This window comes from Cornus florida, unplaced genomic scaffold, assembly GCF_030987335.1.
Source record: "Cornus florida cultivar Cherokee Brave unplaced genomic scaffold, ASM3098733v1 CherokeeBrave_3.0.0_Hap2_Chr08, whole genome shotgun sequence".
NCBI classification, from domain to species: domain Eukaryota; kingdom Viridiplantae; phylum Streptophyta; class Magnoliopsida; order Cornales; family Cornaceae; genus Cornus; species Cornus florida.
In genome coordinates, this window is record NW_026775578.1 from 79,068,240 (window position 1) to 79,085,010 (window position 16,771).

The window sequence follows — 16,771 nt, forward strand, 5'->3', positions numbered from 1 at the left end:
CCCTGAACTTCAAGAAATGCAAGAAACCCCCTGAACTATGTCAAAAAGTTGCAGATCACCCCATCCGGCCAACTTCCGGTGAGAAATAGCCATTAAATTTGAATGAATTTTTTTAAATGACGATATTGCCCTTACAAGCATGAAAAGACAAGAGTGTCCTTAATTTCCAAACATTTTACCCTAATATCCCATTCCTTATAATTTACCAACAAAACCAAACACAGCTTTCCAATTATCCCCAAATCACGAACTCTGCAACTACTAGGGTTTTTTGTTGTTCTTCTTGGTACTCAATCAACTGTTAATTTTGTTGATAATCGCAGTTAGAAATCGATACAAGTCTTGGTAACTGTTATCATCCATCTTTAGTTTGATTTTCTTCTTCGCGATGGTGTCAGTTTTAATATCCATCTCATTGTCGTTCTCCTTCTCATTGTCCTTCTCTGTGTGTGCTTATTTTTGCAGAAAATGAGTTATGAATCATCTGCAAGACTTGGGTTTCGTGGTGTGGTGCGAAGGGGCCCTTTCAGGAATATGAAATGTTTTTGTGATAAAAGGGCAACTGTGTTGATCTCAAAGTCAGACAACAATCCCGGGAAGTTGTTTTTCAATTGCAAGGATAGGGTTTGTAATTTTTTTTTTAATGGTGGACTCCTTCAGCTGGTTTTGGTGAAGCTACAGAAGAGGGATATGAAGCTCAAATAGGTTATGTTGTGCCCATCAATGATTTCATTGCAATTGCTAAGTCAATGTTAGTTGGAAGCATGTTTTTATTTGGGATGTCAGTTGTGGTGCTATTTGTTTGCCTTTTTGTGAAGTGAATTTCGTTTTGGGGGTTTTAGTTGTAGTGCTCTGGTTATATCCATCTCCTTGTCTTGTTGGGATTTAGTAATATGTTTTGGGAGTTGAAAATCTGATTGTAGTGTTGTATGTTGAACTTTCTGATTGTATGTTGTTGTATGAATCAAAATCTAGTAAAAGTTCGAGATGAACGAAAATTCAATTTGTTTTTAAAGGTGATGTTATATGAATTAGAATGAACATTTGTGTGTACAATTTGCAAGTTATATTTGTTATGCAATGAGAGCAAAATTAGGTGATTTTGGTTTGCTAAATGATAGTGCAGCACAAGTTATGATAGTGATTGGAAGTGCAAGGTTTTGGGGGTTGAATTTTGTGATTGGAATTGCAAGTTATTGGCACTACACCTGCTATACACTTCAAGTAAAAGTCAAAGTAACCTGCACCTGTTATACACTTCAAGCAAAAATGCAAGTGCAAGGATTTGGCATTGAGCTGTAAGTGTCAAAGTGACACACTTAGTGTTATAAGTAACATGTGCACTAAAAAACCTATCAACCATTCAAATGTGAACTGTAATTCAGTTGATCTAAGTGCACTGCAATTCACTGAATATGCAATGCACTTGGTGATTTGACCTGCACCTGTTATATAATTCAAGCAAACTAAATGTAACAGTTAAAACACTAATAAATAAACTGATAGAAGATGGCATTCATTCATAATAAAGTCTTCATACACAGACTAACAATAAACAAAAAGGCTGACAATAAATAGCTTAGTTTTATACTAGTGTTTCACATTATCACAGTCTGACAATAAAGAAAAAGCCATTATAATATAACATGTCTTCACTCCATTCACTTGAACAATCACCAAAAAATGGGAGTCTTCATGTCAGCAATAGTCAAAATATAACAAAACATTCATCAACATGATCATCATCAAGTTTGTGGCCATTTTCACTACCAGCATGCATACTCACTTTCCATCATTGACCTGTAAATGAAACAAAAAATTGACAATAGATCAAGTTAATTAGCTAATTATATGATCCTCAAAGACTTAAGATTTAATTAGCAGATTATAAGACTATTGTCATTATACCTAGAAGATGATGATTGGGTTTGTGACAATTGAGAAAATGGTATGTTTTGAACCTGAAATAAAAAGTGGTAAAACAATAAGTGAGTTTAAATATGATATGTGATTTTAAAGCTGTGAATATGGTACTTTTTACTAAAATTGAAGTAAAATTGAACAATAACCATACCTCTTGATTTGCAATTGGAGCTGGAATATCAACTCCTCTGGCTCTACCTCTACCACCCCTTCTTCCTCTTGTTGTTGCAGGTATCCCATCAGGTCCTCTTTCTCTCCCTCTTCTAACACTTGGTGGTCTACCACCCCTTCTTGGTGGAGGTCTGTCAATGATTAATGGCTCAGGTATTTTGCAAGCCCTTGAGTTATGACTATTTTCCTTGCACTTGGAACATTTCAAACTTTCCTTTGATCTGCTAAGTTTGGTAGAACCTTTGGGATCATCATTCTTCTTGTTCCTAGCCTTCTTTGGCCTACCAGTGGGTTTCCTATAGTGCAGTGGAAGCAATGTGTCAATGCTGTTAGTTTTCATCAACATTCCCATTGGAATGGGAAGGATCATACCACCATAACACTTCATATAGGTTTCTTTGTAATAAAATGGGTGAACATATGACTCTGGAGTGTCCCTTTTAGTAAATATACATGCCACTGCATGCTTACAAGGAATACCGGTTAAGTTCCAAACTCTGTAGCTGCATGTATGTCTGTCAAGGTCAACAGCCTTACTGATTCCATAGCATTGAACTTCATACTTGTCATCACCAACATAGTGAACCTTACACATGGAAGCTTGTTGTTTCACTTTGTTGAATGCCTTTTGGATATCTGGACATAACAACCCAAACTGTGTATGCATCCACTCCCTTTTACACTGAAACCTTAACATTAAATGCCTTCTAATCCACTCAAGCATGTATATGATCGGCTTATCTCTTGCTTCAAGGATTACAGCATTCCAACTCTCATAAATGTTATTAATAAGCATATTATTTTTTGAAGTGTCAGTGAAGGCTGACCTTAACCACAAATGAACTGGCACCTTTGTCAATCAATCATAAGCTTCAACATTTAACTCTGTCATTTTTCTCATGTGTTGCTGGGAATCTGCTTCAGTGTATGCCCTTGCAGCATCCCATAATTGAATCTTTAATTGCTAGCCATCTGAGCTTGAAATTCTCATAAAGATGCCTCACACAAAACCTGTGATCTGATCCCCCCATTATGCTCTCAAAGGTTCCTACTAAACCCTGTAAATAGGACATCTAACTGTTAATAAAAATTATAATGTATGTCAGTGTGTACAAGTGAGTGTGTGTGTATGTGCAGGTGAGTGTGTGTGCAAGTGTGTTAGGGTATGTGCAAGTGAGTGCAAATGAGTGTGTGCAGTTGTGCGAGTGTAAATAAGTGTGTGCAAATGAGTGAATGTGCAGGTGAGTATGTGTGTAGTTGTGTGTGTGTGTGTGTGTGTGTGTGTGTGTAAGTGAGTGTGTGTGGAAGGAAGTGTGTGACAACACAATAAAATACATTTTACCTTCTATCTATCAGAGATGAAGGTTATATCATTGTATGGCCCTACAACATTCATCAACTCTCCCATAAACCATTCCCAAGAATCTCTTATCTCAGACTCTACCACTGTAATTGCAACTAGGAACATTTGACCATTCCCATCCATGGACACTGCACTCAGTAGATGACCACCATAAGGACCATTTAGGAAACATCCATCTACACCAATTAGTGGCCTACAACCTTGTTTAAAACCAGTTATCATTGCAGCATAACAAATAAGACTCTTTGAAACCTTCTAACATTTTCATCAGCAGTGGGCTCAGTTTGTATTTTAACTACACTGCCAGGGTTGGTTCTCATTTTACCATACCACTCAGCATCATTCCCTTCAATCAATTCTAATACCTTTCTTTTTGCCCTATAAACTTTATGTGTGGACATATCAATGTTCATTTCAGATGCAATGGTGCTCTTAAGTGTTCCCATAGGTATCTTAGGGTTTAATCTCACTTGTTCACAATATTTGTTTGCTAAGAAGGTTGATGAGGCCTGTCCATTTGTATGAAACCATAAACAGTCAGTATGTTCTGGCACATAGGTCTTAATAATCAAGCAATCTTCATTTTCAGGTTTGTTTGCATGTATCCTCCAACTACATTCAGCTTTGCACATTGCAGTTACCCTATCTCCATCATTCCTTGTGAACATTATATCAAACTTGTTTTTCAATGCACTTTCCCTAAGTGCCAACCTAAAATCAGCAGTTGACCCAAATTTCAAGCCCAATTCCAGTTCTTTTTCTCCAAAATCCCTTGAAATAATGTAATCCTGGTGCATATAAGCACCATCAACACAATCATCATCAGATTCACATAAACTTATCAACTCATCATTAGGACCATACTCACTTGACACAGGAGCAATGAGTTGGGTATCACTCATTAGATATTCCCACCTTAAATCAGCATCTGAGTTGACCTTATTCTCTGCCCCATTCAACAAAGGTGCAACAATGTATAATTTCACAACTGACATTTTTCCATGAGCTTCATGGTCATAAAACATCCTAGACACATCTAAATCATATTTCACTTCTCTAAATTGTTGCTACTCATAAGGTACTTTGTAGAACACTTCACTGATTACCCCATACCCTAATCCAATTGCCATCTTTTGAACCTCAAGATATGACATTATGTCAGGGTCTATCTTTTCAAATTTAGTTATATTTCCTCTTAAGTATGTCATAAGGGGTGATTTCTCGAATATACCCCTATGATGAAGTTCAATGGTAAACATATCATCCATCTACAACAACAAGTGGGTACAAAAAACCTCAATATAGACAATGACATAGACAACCTTAATCAAAACAGCATAGACACTTCATTCAATAAGTATACAAACAATAGAGACAATGCAATCATTAAATAACATATCCAATTCAATAATTTAAGCACATGATCACTATACATGTCAGTATTGTGATGTGTACAATTAAATAACTGATGTTGCATAATTAGTAACACAAAGGGACCACTATAATATAGACAATGCAATCAATAATGGTGGGTCAAAATTAAATACACAAAAAGGACCACTACAAAGTATATCAGGTCATTTGACAAACATAGAGGGACCACCAATTTCACATAAAGTCATGAAACAAAGATATTATATACTATTTTATAGAGACAATAGAAAGAAGCAATAACTACAGACAAGGTTTCTAGACAGGGACTAGTCGACATGAAGAAGGAAAAAAACACTACAAAGACATTGAACCTCGGACCTTTCAAATAAAATAAAAATCAACTACAACATCAGAGTTCTAAAAAGGCAAAAATTTTCTTCTAAAATGTCACAGCAACATCAACAAAATTGATATAAGCAAAACTTTTCTTTTAAAATGTCACAGCAATATCATCTAAAAAATTTTACTCCTCTCCTTAAAAAATTCGACTAAGACTTTATACAAAGCAACAAAAACGCATGAACAAAGTAAGAAACAAACATAACTGAGCTTCGCCATTATATAACAAAATTGATACAAGCACATAAAAGAAAAATCAGTTAATTAGAGTAAGAGAGTTACTGAATGCGAGTCTCACACCTTAAGGCAAACATTTTTTAGGGTTTTATATTGATTAGGTTTGCAGAGAAGGCCAATTTGTAGACAAGGCCGATTTGCAGACAAGGCCGGACGATGGCTTCCTTTTCTCCTCTCTGTCTTTGCCGCGAATAAAGGAAGGTGGGTTAGGTTAGGTTTGGCTGATGTGTGGGTGATGTAAGCTAGAGATAAGAATCATTCTCTTGTTGTGCTGTCAAAATGCTATTGGTTGGTTAGATTTTCTATGCCACTTCAATAAATGAAATTGGTATTCTCACCAAACTGCGTCGTTTTATTAAAAGGGTAACTTGGTCTTTTTTCTTTTTCGGTCGTCTGAGTGGGCAAATTGCAAGAAAATGAAAGTTCATGGGGGGTTTCTTGTAGTTCCGAGGGGTTAGTTGCAAAACCCCCATAGTTTAGGGGGGTTTTTTGCACTTAACCCTTATTTTTATTTTGATACTTAAAATCTCCAACCAAGATATTTCTTAACTCTTTTTTTTCACTTTACATTAAATCCAATTTCATTAAAAAGTATTAGTGGACATTAATTACTTAAATTTCATTTCATTTTTTTAATAGTTGATAACCTTTGGGGTTTTCAACCTAAAGAAATGTCATTAAAAGTGGGCTACAAAACATGTATAACCCCTTGAAATTTTCAACCTTAAATTTCATTAAAAGTTTATTACTCTCATGTTTAATACAAAACTTTTGTAACTCTTGAAATTTCCAACTTTTAATAGTATTTGATATTTCTTAAAATTTTGAACTATAACATAAAGGTCTATTATATAAATAAAGGTAAAAATTACAATATCAAGCTCTAATATTGAGGGAGCAGCAAGATTAGAGGTCAACAAGAGCATTACAGGTAGGGATCACAAGAAGAAGTATTTATACACTATTCTAAAAATGTATAAAATTTCTTAACAATTTTGATTTATTTTTTTTAGTATATATACATTTAAACCAGCACTTTAATAGCATAAAAAATAGTATACTAAAAGTGATTCATAACACATAATGATTCATACATAATTTATTATTATAAATAAAAAACAAGAAAAATAAAATAAAATAAACGAAACGCACATGCACATATATATGTACTATTAATAGTATAGATAAGAATATATAAATGTATATATGAGATGATATTAATGGAAAAAAAAATATATTCATAACAAAAAATTCAATATTCAATTTTAAATTTTATTAAAATTGTATTATTTTTATTTTAATACTTGAAATCTCCAACCAAGGTATTTATGCTAGAGAGGTTCACGGGGAGAGAGCGCGGGCCCTTGTCATGGTGAGTGACGTTTGGTTGCTTCCATGATAAGGGGGAGGGGGTGCAGCAAGCTAAGTGGAATAGGGTTTCGGCTTGGAGCCTGCCAATAGTTAGCTTTGCCCAAATCATGCCAATAGCTCTCTGTCCTCCTTGGTTAAAACCTTGAATAATAAGACGCCAGCTACGAGCTAATTCATCGACTGTGATGTCGAGATTTTTCATCATAAATTTTGGCATAAAATTCACTGCTGATCCACCATCAACAAGAACTCGAGTAACTTTTTGTTCTCTTATGTAACCAAAAACGAAGAAAGGACAATTATGCGGCTTTGAACCCAACTGACAATCCTCATCAGTGAAAATAATTGGTGCACAACATGAATCAAGCGTACCTCCGATTACTTCCTCATCATCAGACTTTTCAATGACGACCGCATCCTTTGCATGGTTCTCCACAGGCTGGGCTTCATCTTGATCCTCGTTATTCTCATCATCAGGGCTCGTTTTCCCAGTTGAAACCATGTTAAGTTGTCACGACTTCGTCATCTAGATATCCTTTGGGAAAGAACTCTTGCAAAGTAATGGGCTTCGGGATTCCTTTGCTTATAGAGGCGTGTTTAGTTAACTGTGTCTTCTTGACCCATTTTCTATTATCGCCAGACTGCCTATGGCAATATTGAGGTTTCTTCTTCCTTTGCCCCGTGCAAGAATAACTAGTCTGAAAAATGTCAGCTCGTTGCTTCCGTGGTTTCTTTCTTGTCACTAGAGTCCATCCTTCTTCATCGTCGATTCTCTTTGTATACATGAGAGTGTTCTATGAGACGCCTCCGTATTGGGGTCGGATTGTATTCATTAGCATATCTTGCAATTGTTCAACATATAATAAAGATACTGAAGAAACATTAATGGTTTGACCAGTCGCCTGTTCTGTCATGGGTATCTGTCTGGGGTCTTCAATGCGAGTACCTTGTGCCATAGAATTAGGATTTCCAGATGGCACTGCTGTGGAAGTTGTAGGATTCCTAGACGATTGTGGTGATTCACCGAAGGTCTGAACTTCCAACTTGTTCACCAGTGTAGCGATTTGCAAATCCTTTTCTTCAATAGTCTTTATGAGGTAGTCAATTGCGCGTGCCATTGTTGCTAGTTGATCATCCTCTGTGGCAGCTCTAGTCATCATAGCAGCGACCACATCTGAGTATGATAGGCCTTGAGAGTCAACGTTCCTTGAAGTGATCAATCGCTCTGAGGTCTGACGTGGTGACTCTGGGGGTGAACCGACACTAAAGTGAGCGTCAGAAATGGAATGAGGTGAATCTGGTGACAGGACTTTCTCTAGAACAAACGTCAGGGTTCTTAACCTTTTGGACAACAGGGGTGTTGATATGTTGAGTTTTCACGTTCGTCAGCTTTACAGGATTGGTTGTCACTAAGTCTTGCTGATGTTTGTATAACGCGATTGCCTGGGACTCGCTACGTGCCACAAGGCCCGCCAAGGTACTTCCATCACTTGATGCTTTCTTGGCCTTCGTGCCATTTTTCATGGTGGCTTTGGCGTTAACCTTTGCAGTAGTTATGTTTTTTTGGGCTTTCTTGTCTGTCTTATCCTTAGGGGGAGCCATGGAATCTGACAAAGCAAAGACTTCATGGTAGGAGAAAGAGATAAGAGACAAAGGATGTTCCATTGGACGTGCCAGAAATTTGTGCACACAAATTTTGTAGTCTGCAAATAAAGAACGAAATAAGGGAACAAATAGAATTTTATTGATTTATGATAAATAAAAGAAATACAATCCTCTATAATATTCGTTACAAAGAATAAAGTCCTCTGATTCGATCTCCTTTGTTGGTATTCAAGGGCTACATGAACTTGATCTTGAATCACTATGGAATTTTGATGAAAAACGGCACGATTTGATATGCTTGTTGTTAATCACCGTGGAATTTTGATGAAGAACGACACGATTTGATGTGCTTGTTGTTCTTCGCCTTCAAGTTTAGGTGTTGGGGATAAATGTTAGTAGAGCTTCTGTATTACTCCCTGGATTTCTAGAATTCTCAATTTCTATACCTCTTCCTCTATGTCTCTATTTATAAACTTCTTAGATTAAAAGGATGATGACATGTATCCTCTTTTGAAAAGACATAATTATAACTTGACCGGGCCAGTTATATTATGATAATTATCCATAACAATAATTATTTCAAATATATTTTATTAAAAATAATTGTCTTTTTATTTAATCATCTGGGCTGTGCTAATTAAATAATTTAAGTGGACCCAGTTTGGGCCAATTAAATAATTTAATTAAACAAATATTTGATGGGTCAATTTGTTAAAACAAAAGTTTATGAAATTTTGGCATTTGCTTGGATTGCATTTTAGAGAACAATTCTCAAAAATAGTTTTTAGAGAACAACTTTCAGTTTTTTCAGATTTTAAACCTGCTTAGTTAAGAGAATTTACAAAACAGTTTCCGGAAAACAAAAACTCATAAAACTACTTAGTTGTATGAATTTTTGAAAATAGTTTTCTGAACTAAAAAAATAAATAAAAATATTATTGTACCTCACTCTTTTATTTAATTCATTTTAGTTAGTATTCTTAACTTAATAAATGTTGCACAAATATAATATATCAAGTTTAATTAAAATTTGACTAAATTAAAATACAATAAAAGAGTTACATGAATTATTTCAAGTGTCATATGCACTTTTAGTTGTACAAACATTAATTTTAGTGATACATAACCAAAACAAAATATTAGAAAATTATACAAATAGTTAATCAAAGCAAAATATTGGAGAATTATAAAAGTAACTTCATCTAGCATCCAATCTGTGTCCATGTTGATTTTCTAAGAACCTAGACAAAATTTCAATAACCATTATAAATTAAACATAATAAAAAGTATACCAAAACAGTATATATAAATGCCTTAATCATACATTAATCACATAGGAATAACTCATCATTCCTTGTTTCCAGTACATATAAATGCCATAAACATGTAATTGATTATGCTATTATGAATAAAAAAAGGTGAAAAGACAAATATAAAATAACTAAAATCTGTTGTGTGATTATACTTGTTGGGTGCACGAACCTGAGTATGGATATACATTGACAAGCGTGATTATTCTTTTTTTACTTATTTCCTTAGTGGTTGACTACACAAACTTGGTCAATATTATTTTGTAATATTTGTTATATTAATCCAGTTAACATAACGCATAAAAATGATTTGAATTCTTTCAGTTTTACAAATTTGCCTTAGGTAAAAACACAGCAGAAACTAGGTATTATCCCAAATTTTAATCCAAGATTTTGGGTAACAATTTTATTGATAGCTAGTGATTATTTCATTTTGAATCTATGTATGGAATTTGTAGTACTCTCTCAAATATGAAACATCTCATTCATAGCGTCCAAGGATGAAGCATGATCATGGAGACAAGATTGGACACGATAAGCTACAAATAAAGTGAGATAATTTTTATTTTTCATTTTTGAAAAATAGGATACACATACAGTTTACAACAAGGAAGATGGAAATATATGTGTGAAATTGTGTGTGTGTTGGATTAATACATATATGTACACTACAAAATATATATCTATATAGGTATAAATTAAAAAGAAAAATACTTTGTATGATATACATATTACTACCATTTTCTTTTTAGAATAAATTAAAAAGAAAAACACTAGTTTGGCAAACAAGATTAAGCCTTTACATGGTTAAGTCATTGATAAGCGATCACAATAAAAGCAACACCCTAGGTTGTATTTTAGAATTTTTGTTTTGATATACTTTATGAAAAACATGAAGAAACACTTGGCTGTGCATTTTATAATTTTTAAAACATTGATAATTTTCAATATGTTTGCAATTTATTTATTTATTTTCAAATCACATCCTTGAAGCACTACCTCAGCATTTAATTGGTTATGATTAGATAAAAATAATCTGCTAATATATGAAAGTTTTTCTTCTATGCATAATTGTTTATCTTCAAGCAACTTGTCAGTGAAAAAATGTTCAAGCATGTTTGAGACCTGCCTAAATTTTGTTTCTTCTAGAGAATGCCAGGTCGGAGGAGTAGAAAAGCCATTACTGTCCTCTCTGCCCCTGCCTTCTGGGACACACATCATTGGGGTTGGACTCTTGGATATTAGATTTACTGGAGGATAATATCATGTGAAACTTTTGTAAGCTAACTAAGCCTGATTAATATCTAATGTTACAGTTATATCTAGTACCCTTTATGAAGTGTGTATTATCAATGACTTTAATTCCAAACGCATGGTCAAGGCACAATTTGCCACAAGTACCCTTTGGGATTTTTGTTGTTTTCTTCAACTAATTCATTTTTCATCTGAAGTTTTTCTTTCTTGTTATATTCTTTTTAACATTTTGGACAGATGGTTAACTAATAATTTAAGTTACTCCAACCTCTGGCCTTGGGATTCAGCTCTTGCAACTCAATATGAGTAAAATTTTCCATAACTTTGAGATTTGCACAAGTCACACCTCTGGATTCCCTTTGACTAGTGAGCCCGAGATTTGCGTAATTCATTATTCAAATTCTTCTGTTCAATTTTATGAGAATTTATTTGATTTTTTATTTTCTTGTTTTTTGAAAATTTCATCTACTGCAAGACTTGATACACTGTTGCATGCGGATAGGTCCTGAGCAGTTGTTTTTAAATGGAGGGTAATTTATTTAGATTTTGTTCTTACTGACCGTTGGTATTTGTTTTTGGTTTTTAGCTCCCCTCAAGCGCATGAGCAGCTGGTGTTTTGATGAGAAACTTTTGTTACAGTCACTTTACAAGGTTTTATGACCATGAATGGGTTGGTTGCTTCAAAACGTATAAAACTATTACTTATGCATAGCCATGTTTATATGATTTCTTCCCTCGATTAGGTTCGTTATGCAGCATTAGCTATCTGGGAATGTACTGGCTGGCATGGTTTGTTATTTCACTTGCAGGTTTTGGTTTCAGTCTCTGAAAGCAGTTCCATCATTCTTTACCTCGTTTCATACAAAATTTGCACAATGCTGTATTTAAAATCTCCATTAATTTAAGCCCGTTAACATTCGGTTGGATAGGGAAAGAGAAGTCCACCAACATTCGGTTGGATACAGCCTATTAGATAAAAGGATAGAGCAGGGAATAGGAGAAATTTTGGACTTATTTTGTAATATTTGTTAAATTGGGCTTTTAAATTCTGTAAATTTTGATTGCACTAAAGAAGAAGATGTACCAACACTTTCTACAAAGAAAAAGAAAGTTCAGTATTCTAAAGACCACAAATCCCTAAACCCTAAACTGATCGAAAACCCAAATCCCTAAACTAAAAATCAAATTCACAACAAAAATCACCAAACCAACAAAATCCATAACCAAAAAAACAAAATCCATAACCAACAAAATCCATAATCAAATCTACAACCAAACTCATCCAAAAAAACAAAATCCATAACCAAAAACTTGCTACAGAAAAATACAGATTTGTGTTTACCTGAACAGATGGAGCTTGAAAAAAATCTGAGCAAGAGTCTGGATGCAGAGGAGAGAAGTGCAGCGTTGCAAGAGATCTTGTAGAGAGAAGAGGAGCGAGATGCCGGGTTCAGAGGAGGTGATGCAGAGCTTTTTCGTGGAGGAGACGAGAAGGACTGAAGGAGGCGAGAAGGACTGAAGGAGGCGCAAAACTGTTATAAACGATATAGGTACGGACCGCTTTTTTAAGTGGAGAACAGTGTTCTCCGCATGTTCTCCAAAATCGCAAAAACAAGTTTGAGTTGTTCTTAGAAAACAGCTACTCATAGGGCTCTTGTTTTGAAAAAACAGTTTCTGTAACTATGTTCCAAGCTGACCATTTTTTTCAAGAACTCTTTTTTGTAACTCCCAAAACAGCAAAACTGTTTTGGGAGATACATTCCAAGCAGGGCCTTAGTGTCTACAGACAGAATCAATAATTAACCACTAGAATCCAAGCTTGTGGCATAAAAAATAAACTATGCTCATTCCCTAATGATAATCTACCAGTTTATATTACACCACTAGAATCTAAGTGTAGCCCATTTGTCATTCTCAATTCATACTATGAACAAAAATATCTATGGCAGCAGCTTTTGTATTGATTCAAAAATACCATACAACAATCATGGCCACCTTAAGTTGCAGTTTTTGCAATTCCCTTTCAATCACCTATTGATAATCTACCAGTTTATATTTATAGTAGTCTATCAATTCACAATTGTAACATTTACATACAGAAGAGTACCAACTTAGTAATATATATCCCCTTAAGATTTTGACAGTGCATAGCTATTCATTTTTTGCCTTTCTTGGACTTACTGTTTCCCTTTCTGCCTTTCTTGGATTTGTTGTTTCCCTTCCCCTTGTTTCTTTCAGTATCGCGAGGATTGCTATTGCTTTGTGCTTCAGAGGAAACAGTAGCCTCTGAAGCCTTCATATCGTCTTCGTTAGAGTTGCTAGTTCCCTCAGCCTTGCTGTCATATAGGGCTTCAGACACGATGCTGCTCTCTGGTGCCTCACTCATGGCATTTGTGTCTTCATCTGCAAGTAGCTGATTAAAGAAACTCTCAAGTAACGGCCGCCTTAACTGCAACTTATTCAAAAGTTCAAAAACTTTTGAATTGAGTTTCTCAGGGTGTTGGTCACTGAAAAACAAATGAAACAACAAACCAGATTTCAGCATACCATAAAATTGATTAGGAAGCTTCAGCAACTCATCAATGAATTGAGAATGACCAATGGGCTATACTTCATGTTAATTTAGAAGGAGAACAAGAACAAAGAGAGAGGATACGAGTGTGTGTATCTGCAAGGCTCTAACAGTGATTTAAGCTAAATATTAATACAAACCTCGTATCCAAAGCTGAAGAAAGCTGTTTCAGTTCACCAAGCATGCTATTTACTTCACCAAAGACTACTCCATTTTCATCACAAGGTTTCCTCTTAGATCGGCTCATTGCAGCAGTGAAGATGTCGATATTTTTCTCCACCTCCACCTGAAAATATACAGAGAAAATTCAAAAAGTAAAGTTATGATACTAATGTATCCGCATACTTGACAATGGATAATGTCAGCCAATTTGGTATTATATACCTTCATCTTCGGGAACATACATTTCATCAAAATTCCCTCTCTTTTCTCATCCACAAACTTTAAACTATCAGAAATTTCCCAAAAAAGCCCCCAATCGGTTTGCAGGCTGTCTCCTTTTCCCTTCTCAATGTTTGTGCTCCGATATTCCATGGAATTAGTTGAATTCTCTCCAACAGCAACCTTTTTACCTTGGGGAGCTTTGGTATTCTGGGGAAACAACACTCTCATGATATCCTCTTTGCATTGCGTACCACTCATGTCCACATAAATGGCATTAGGGGAGATAAACTCTGAACAATCTTTTCCCAATCTCACTATCACAAGAGGGTCCTCTATCTTTTTAAATGCATCTGCAAGAAGACTTGTATTTACTTCTATGTAATTACGCTTTCTCATTCTCTTAAGGATAGTAAAGAATTCCCTTGGTAGCATTGAAGTAATATCATTCCTCCCCAGCAAAACAGAAAGCAATTCAAGATACTTCCCAGAATTCACACAAAGCAAACACAATATCACGACGAGTTTCAGCACCAGCAGTGGATAGTAGAAATTAAAATTAATATTCGATTTTTTGATCCAATCTGCCGTTTCTATCTTATTATAAAGAAATTGCTGGAGGATGCAGGCCACAAAATCGAATATGCCGCTCAGAGAGGATTGCATATCAGCTACTGAATTGGCACTGGGGTTGGAATTTGGTTGCTGATAAAAAAGCCACTCAATAAATGAAGACTTTGTTGTGAGAAAGTATCCTCGCAAGTAACAAACCGAGATCAGAAGGTGCTCAACAAGATACAAGAAACAACTAGGTGATATATAGTCAGATTCTTTCCTCCAATTAGCATTAAAAGTATCTTCCATGGCTTTATGGAATTGGTGAACCAAAGAAACCCTGCTTAGAGCCTCAACAGAAATGCTGGAAAGTGACCACAGTAGAGATTCTGGATCTTCTTTCCCTCTGAGATTCTCAGCGAATACCCTCCATGATGAATTCCTGTCAAACCTTTTCACAAACTCCTCGCATAGTACATCAGCTGGCTTTTTAGATCCAAGCCACACCATTACCACCCTCCCTATTTGTCCATATGTCAGTTTACCTTTGAAGTTCCCACGAATAAATTCTTCAAGCAACTTCCATGAAAGCTCAGTTCCCCTCAGAGAAATCATATTTTCTGCCAATGATTTTCTCCAGTCAAAAGGAAACACTTTTTGGAAGTACTCAGTAGATAGTTCAAGAAAAGTCTGCAATTTCTTAGTATCACGAAACTTGAACTGTAGGAGAAACTTTGTAACCTCAAATATATGAATGAGACATATGCTTTGGCAAAACACAGGTGAGGAATTCCTGGCTGAGAACTTATAGAGGGCTTCAAGAGTTTCCAAAACCTTCATTCCAACAGCAAGTAATTCTGTACGCCAATGAGTCCGAGCAGCTGAGACAAACTGGCGAACATCTACAGATACCAACTTTCCACTAATTCGGAGACATCTGTCATCAAGTTCTCTAACCCAATCAGCATCAGAGTTCGTCAAAACATAAGTTATATTCAGATTATTGAACTGTCTTCGCACACCAAAATAATTCAAACAGAACTCACCATAACCTTGATATTTACTAACATTTTGGGTTTCAAGACACCCAAGATATTCCATGATATTTACAACGTACTCTTTCCACAAACTCCAAAAGTAAACCAGTGTTTCAACAGACACCTGGTTCTGGGAAATTTTTTCTTCTGAATGCTTTAACAGATCCACTATCAATTCCTCTTCCCACGCATACTTTAAGGTATTGAAATGAAAATGAGCATCTAGAATTTTTCGAACCGATAAAATTTCGCCCCTGAGGCTTTTCTGTCGTTGGGAGGCATTGAAATGCTGATTCAATTCAAACAACTTACTCTGTTCATTCGATAAAATGTCAACCTCGGTACAAACAGTTTCATAGAAGACATAGGATTCAGAGAAAGCATATGATTCTTTCTTTGCTAACAATTTGGCATTTGCTAAGAGTTCTTTCTTTTGCGCAAACTGCTTCAATGGCCAACCCTTGCCTCCAGAAATCCATAGTGAGTTGGAAAACACATAGCAGAGCATGAGCAATGATGCATCACCAAAATGTCCAGCCTTCCCTAGCAGATCAGCCTCCAGTAGAAGATTTCCTCTCAGCTTTGCAATCTCTGCAGCCTCCAAAAAGTTTCCTGATTCTTCTTCCAACAAAAAGAGCTCATCAAGGCAATCCAAAGACTTCAAGAAATTGCGCCTCAAATCCATTGAATGAAAAGCTCTAACAAATTTCATCATGGACTTGTTATCTTTAGCCTCATAATAGTTAAGTGCGCAACTCTCCAGAAACTCTTGTTCAATTTTTTCTATTTCACTACATCTTGTGACCATATCACCATGCATAGGAATATGTTGTTTCCAGTATTGGATGTATTGCAGACCCATGTCCAATAATTTTCCTTTGGTGCAAACTGATAAGCACTCGGAAAAATAATTTCCCTTAGCATACACTTCAGCTGAACGCAAATAGCATTCTGCTAGAGAAAAACATTCACCAGCTTTCTTTAGCTCGGATTCCCCACATTTTTCCAAATAAATTCTACCTGCAGCAAAAAGAGTAACAATCTGGATGTCAAACTTTTCCAAGCCAAAAATGGATTAAAAATTCTGCTTGAATAGCAATTCTGGATGTCAAACAGTATAGCTTCTATTAATTGTTAAAGAGATTCAATTTGAGATTTAAGTTCTAGCCTTAAAAAAGAAAAGAGATGATATTAAAGTGAACTTATCTTGGTGCTATCA

At 35.4% G+C, this 16,771-nt stretch overlaps 3 protein-coding genes across 3 annotated transcripts in view; all 3 read right to left on the reverse strand.

The window, feature by feature from the left end:
* Positions 1–1,509: 1,509 nt before the first annotated feature.
* On the reverse strand, positions 1,510–12,865 carry LOC132268176 (uncharacterized). The gene is made up of 4 exons (XM_059768956.1): positions 12,350–12,865; positions 2,075–3,152; positions 1,909–1,961; positions 1,510–1,800 (listed from the first exon to the last, which is right to left on the reverse strand). Exons 2-4 carry the CDS (start codon positions 2,888–2,890, stop codon positions 1,767–1,769), a joined length of 903 nt encoding a protein of 300 aa, XP_059624939.1. The 5' UTR covers positions 2,891–3,152; positions 12,350–12,865; the 3' UTR covers positions 1,510–1,766.
* Positions 3,440–4,452, reverse strand: LOC132270501 (uncharacterized). The gene is made up of 2 exons (XM_059771680.1): positions 3,710–4,452; positions 3,440–3,650 (listed from the first exon to the last, which is right to left on the reverse strand). Exons 1-2 carry the CDS (start codon positions 4,450–4,452, stop codon positions 3,440–3,442), a joined length of 954 nt encoding a protein of 317 aa, XP_059627663.1.
* A 69-nt stretch (positions 12,866–12,934) lies between the features above and the next one.
* The window catches only part of LOC132268175 (uncharacterized), a 33,214-nt gene continuing 29,377 nt past the window's right edge, over positions 12,935–16,771 (reverse strand). The window contains exons 12-14 of the mRNA XM_059768954.1: positions 13,964–16,572; positions 13,720–13,865; positions 12,935–13,514 (exon numbers count right to left, since the gene is read on the reverse strand). Of these exons, the coding sequence (XP_059624937.1) occupies positions 13,163–13,514; positions 13,720–13,865; positions 13,964–16,572 (3,107 nt within the window). The 3' untranslated portion in view covers positions 12,935–13,162. The remainder of the gene's footprint in view (positions 13,515–13,719; positions 13,866–13,963; positions 16,573–16,771) is intronic.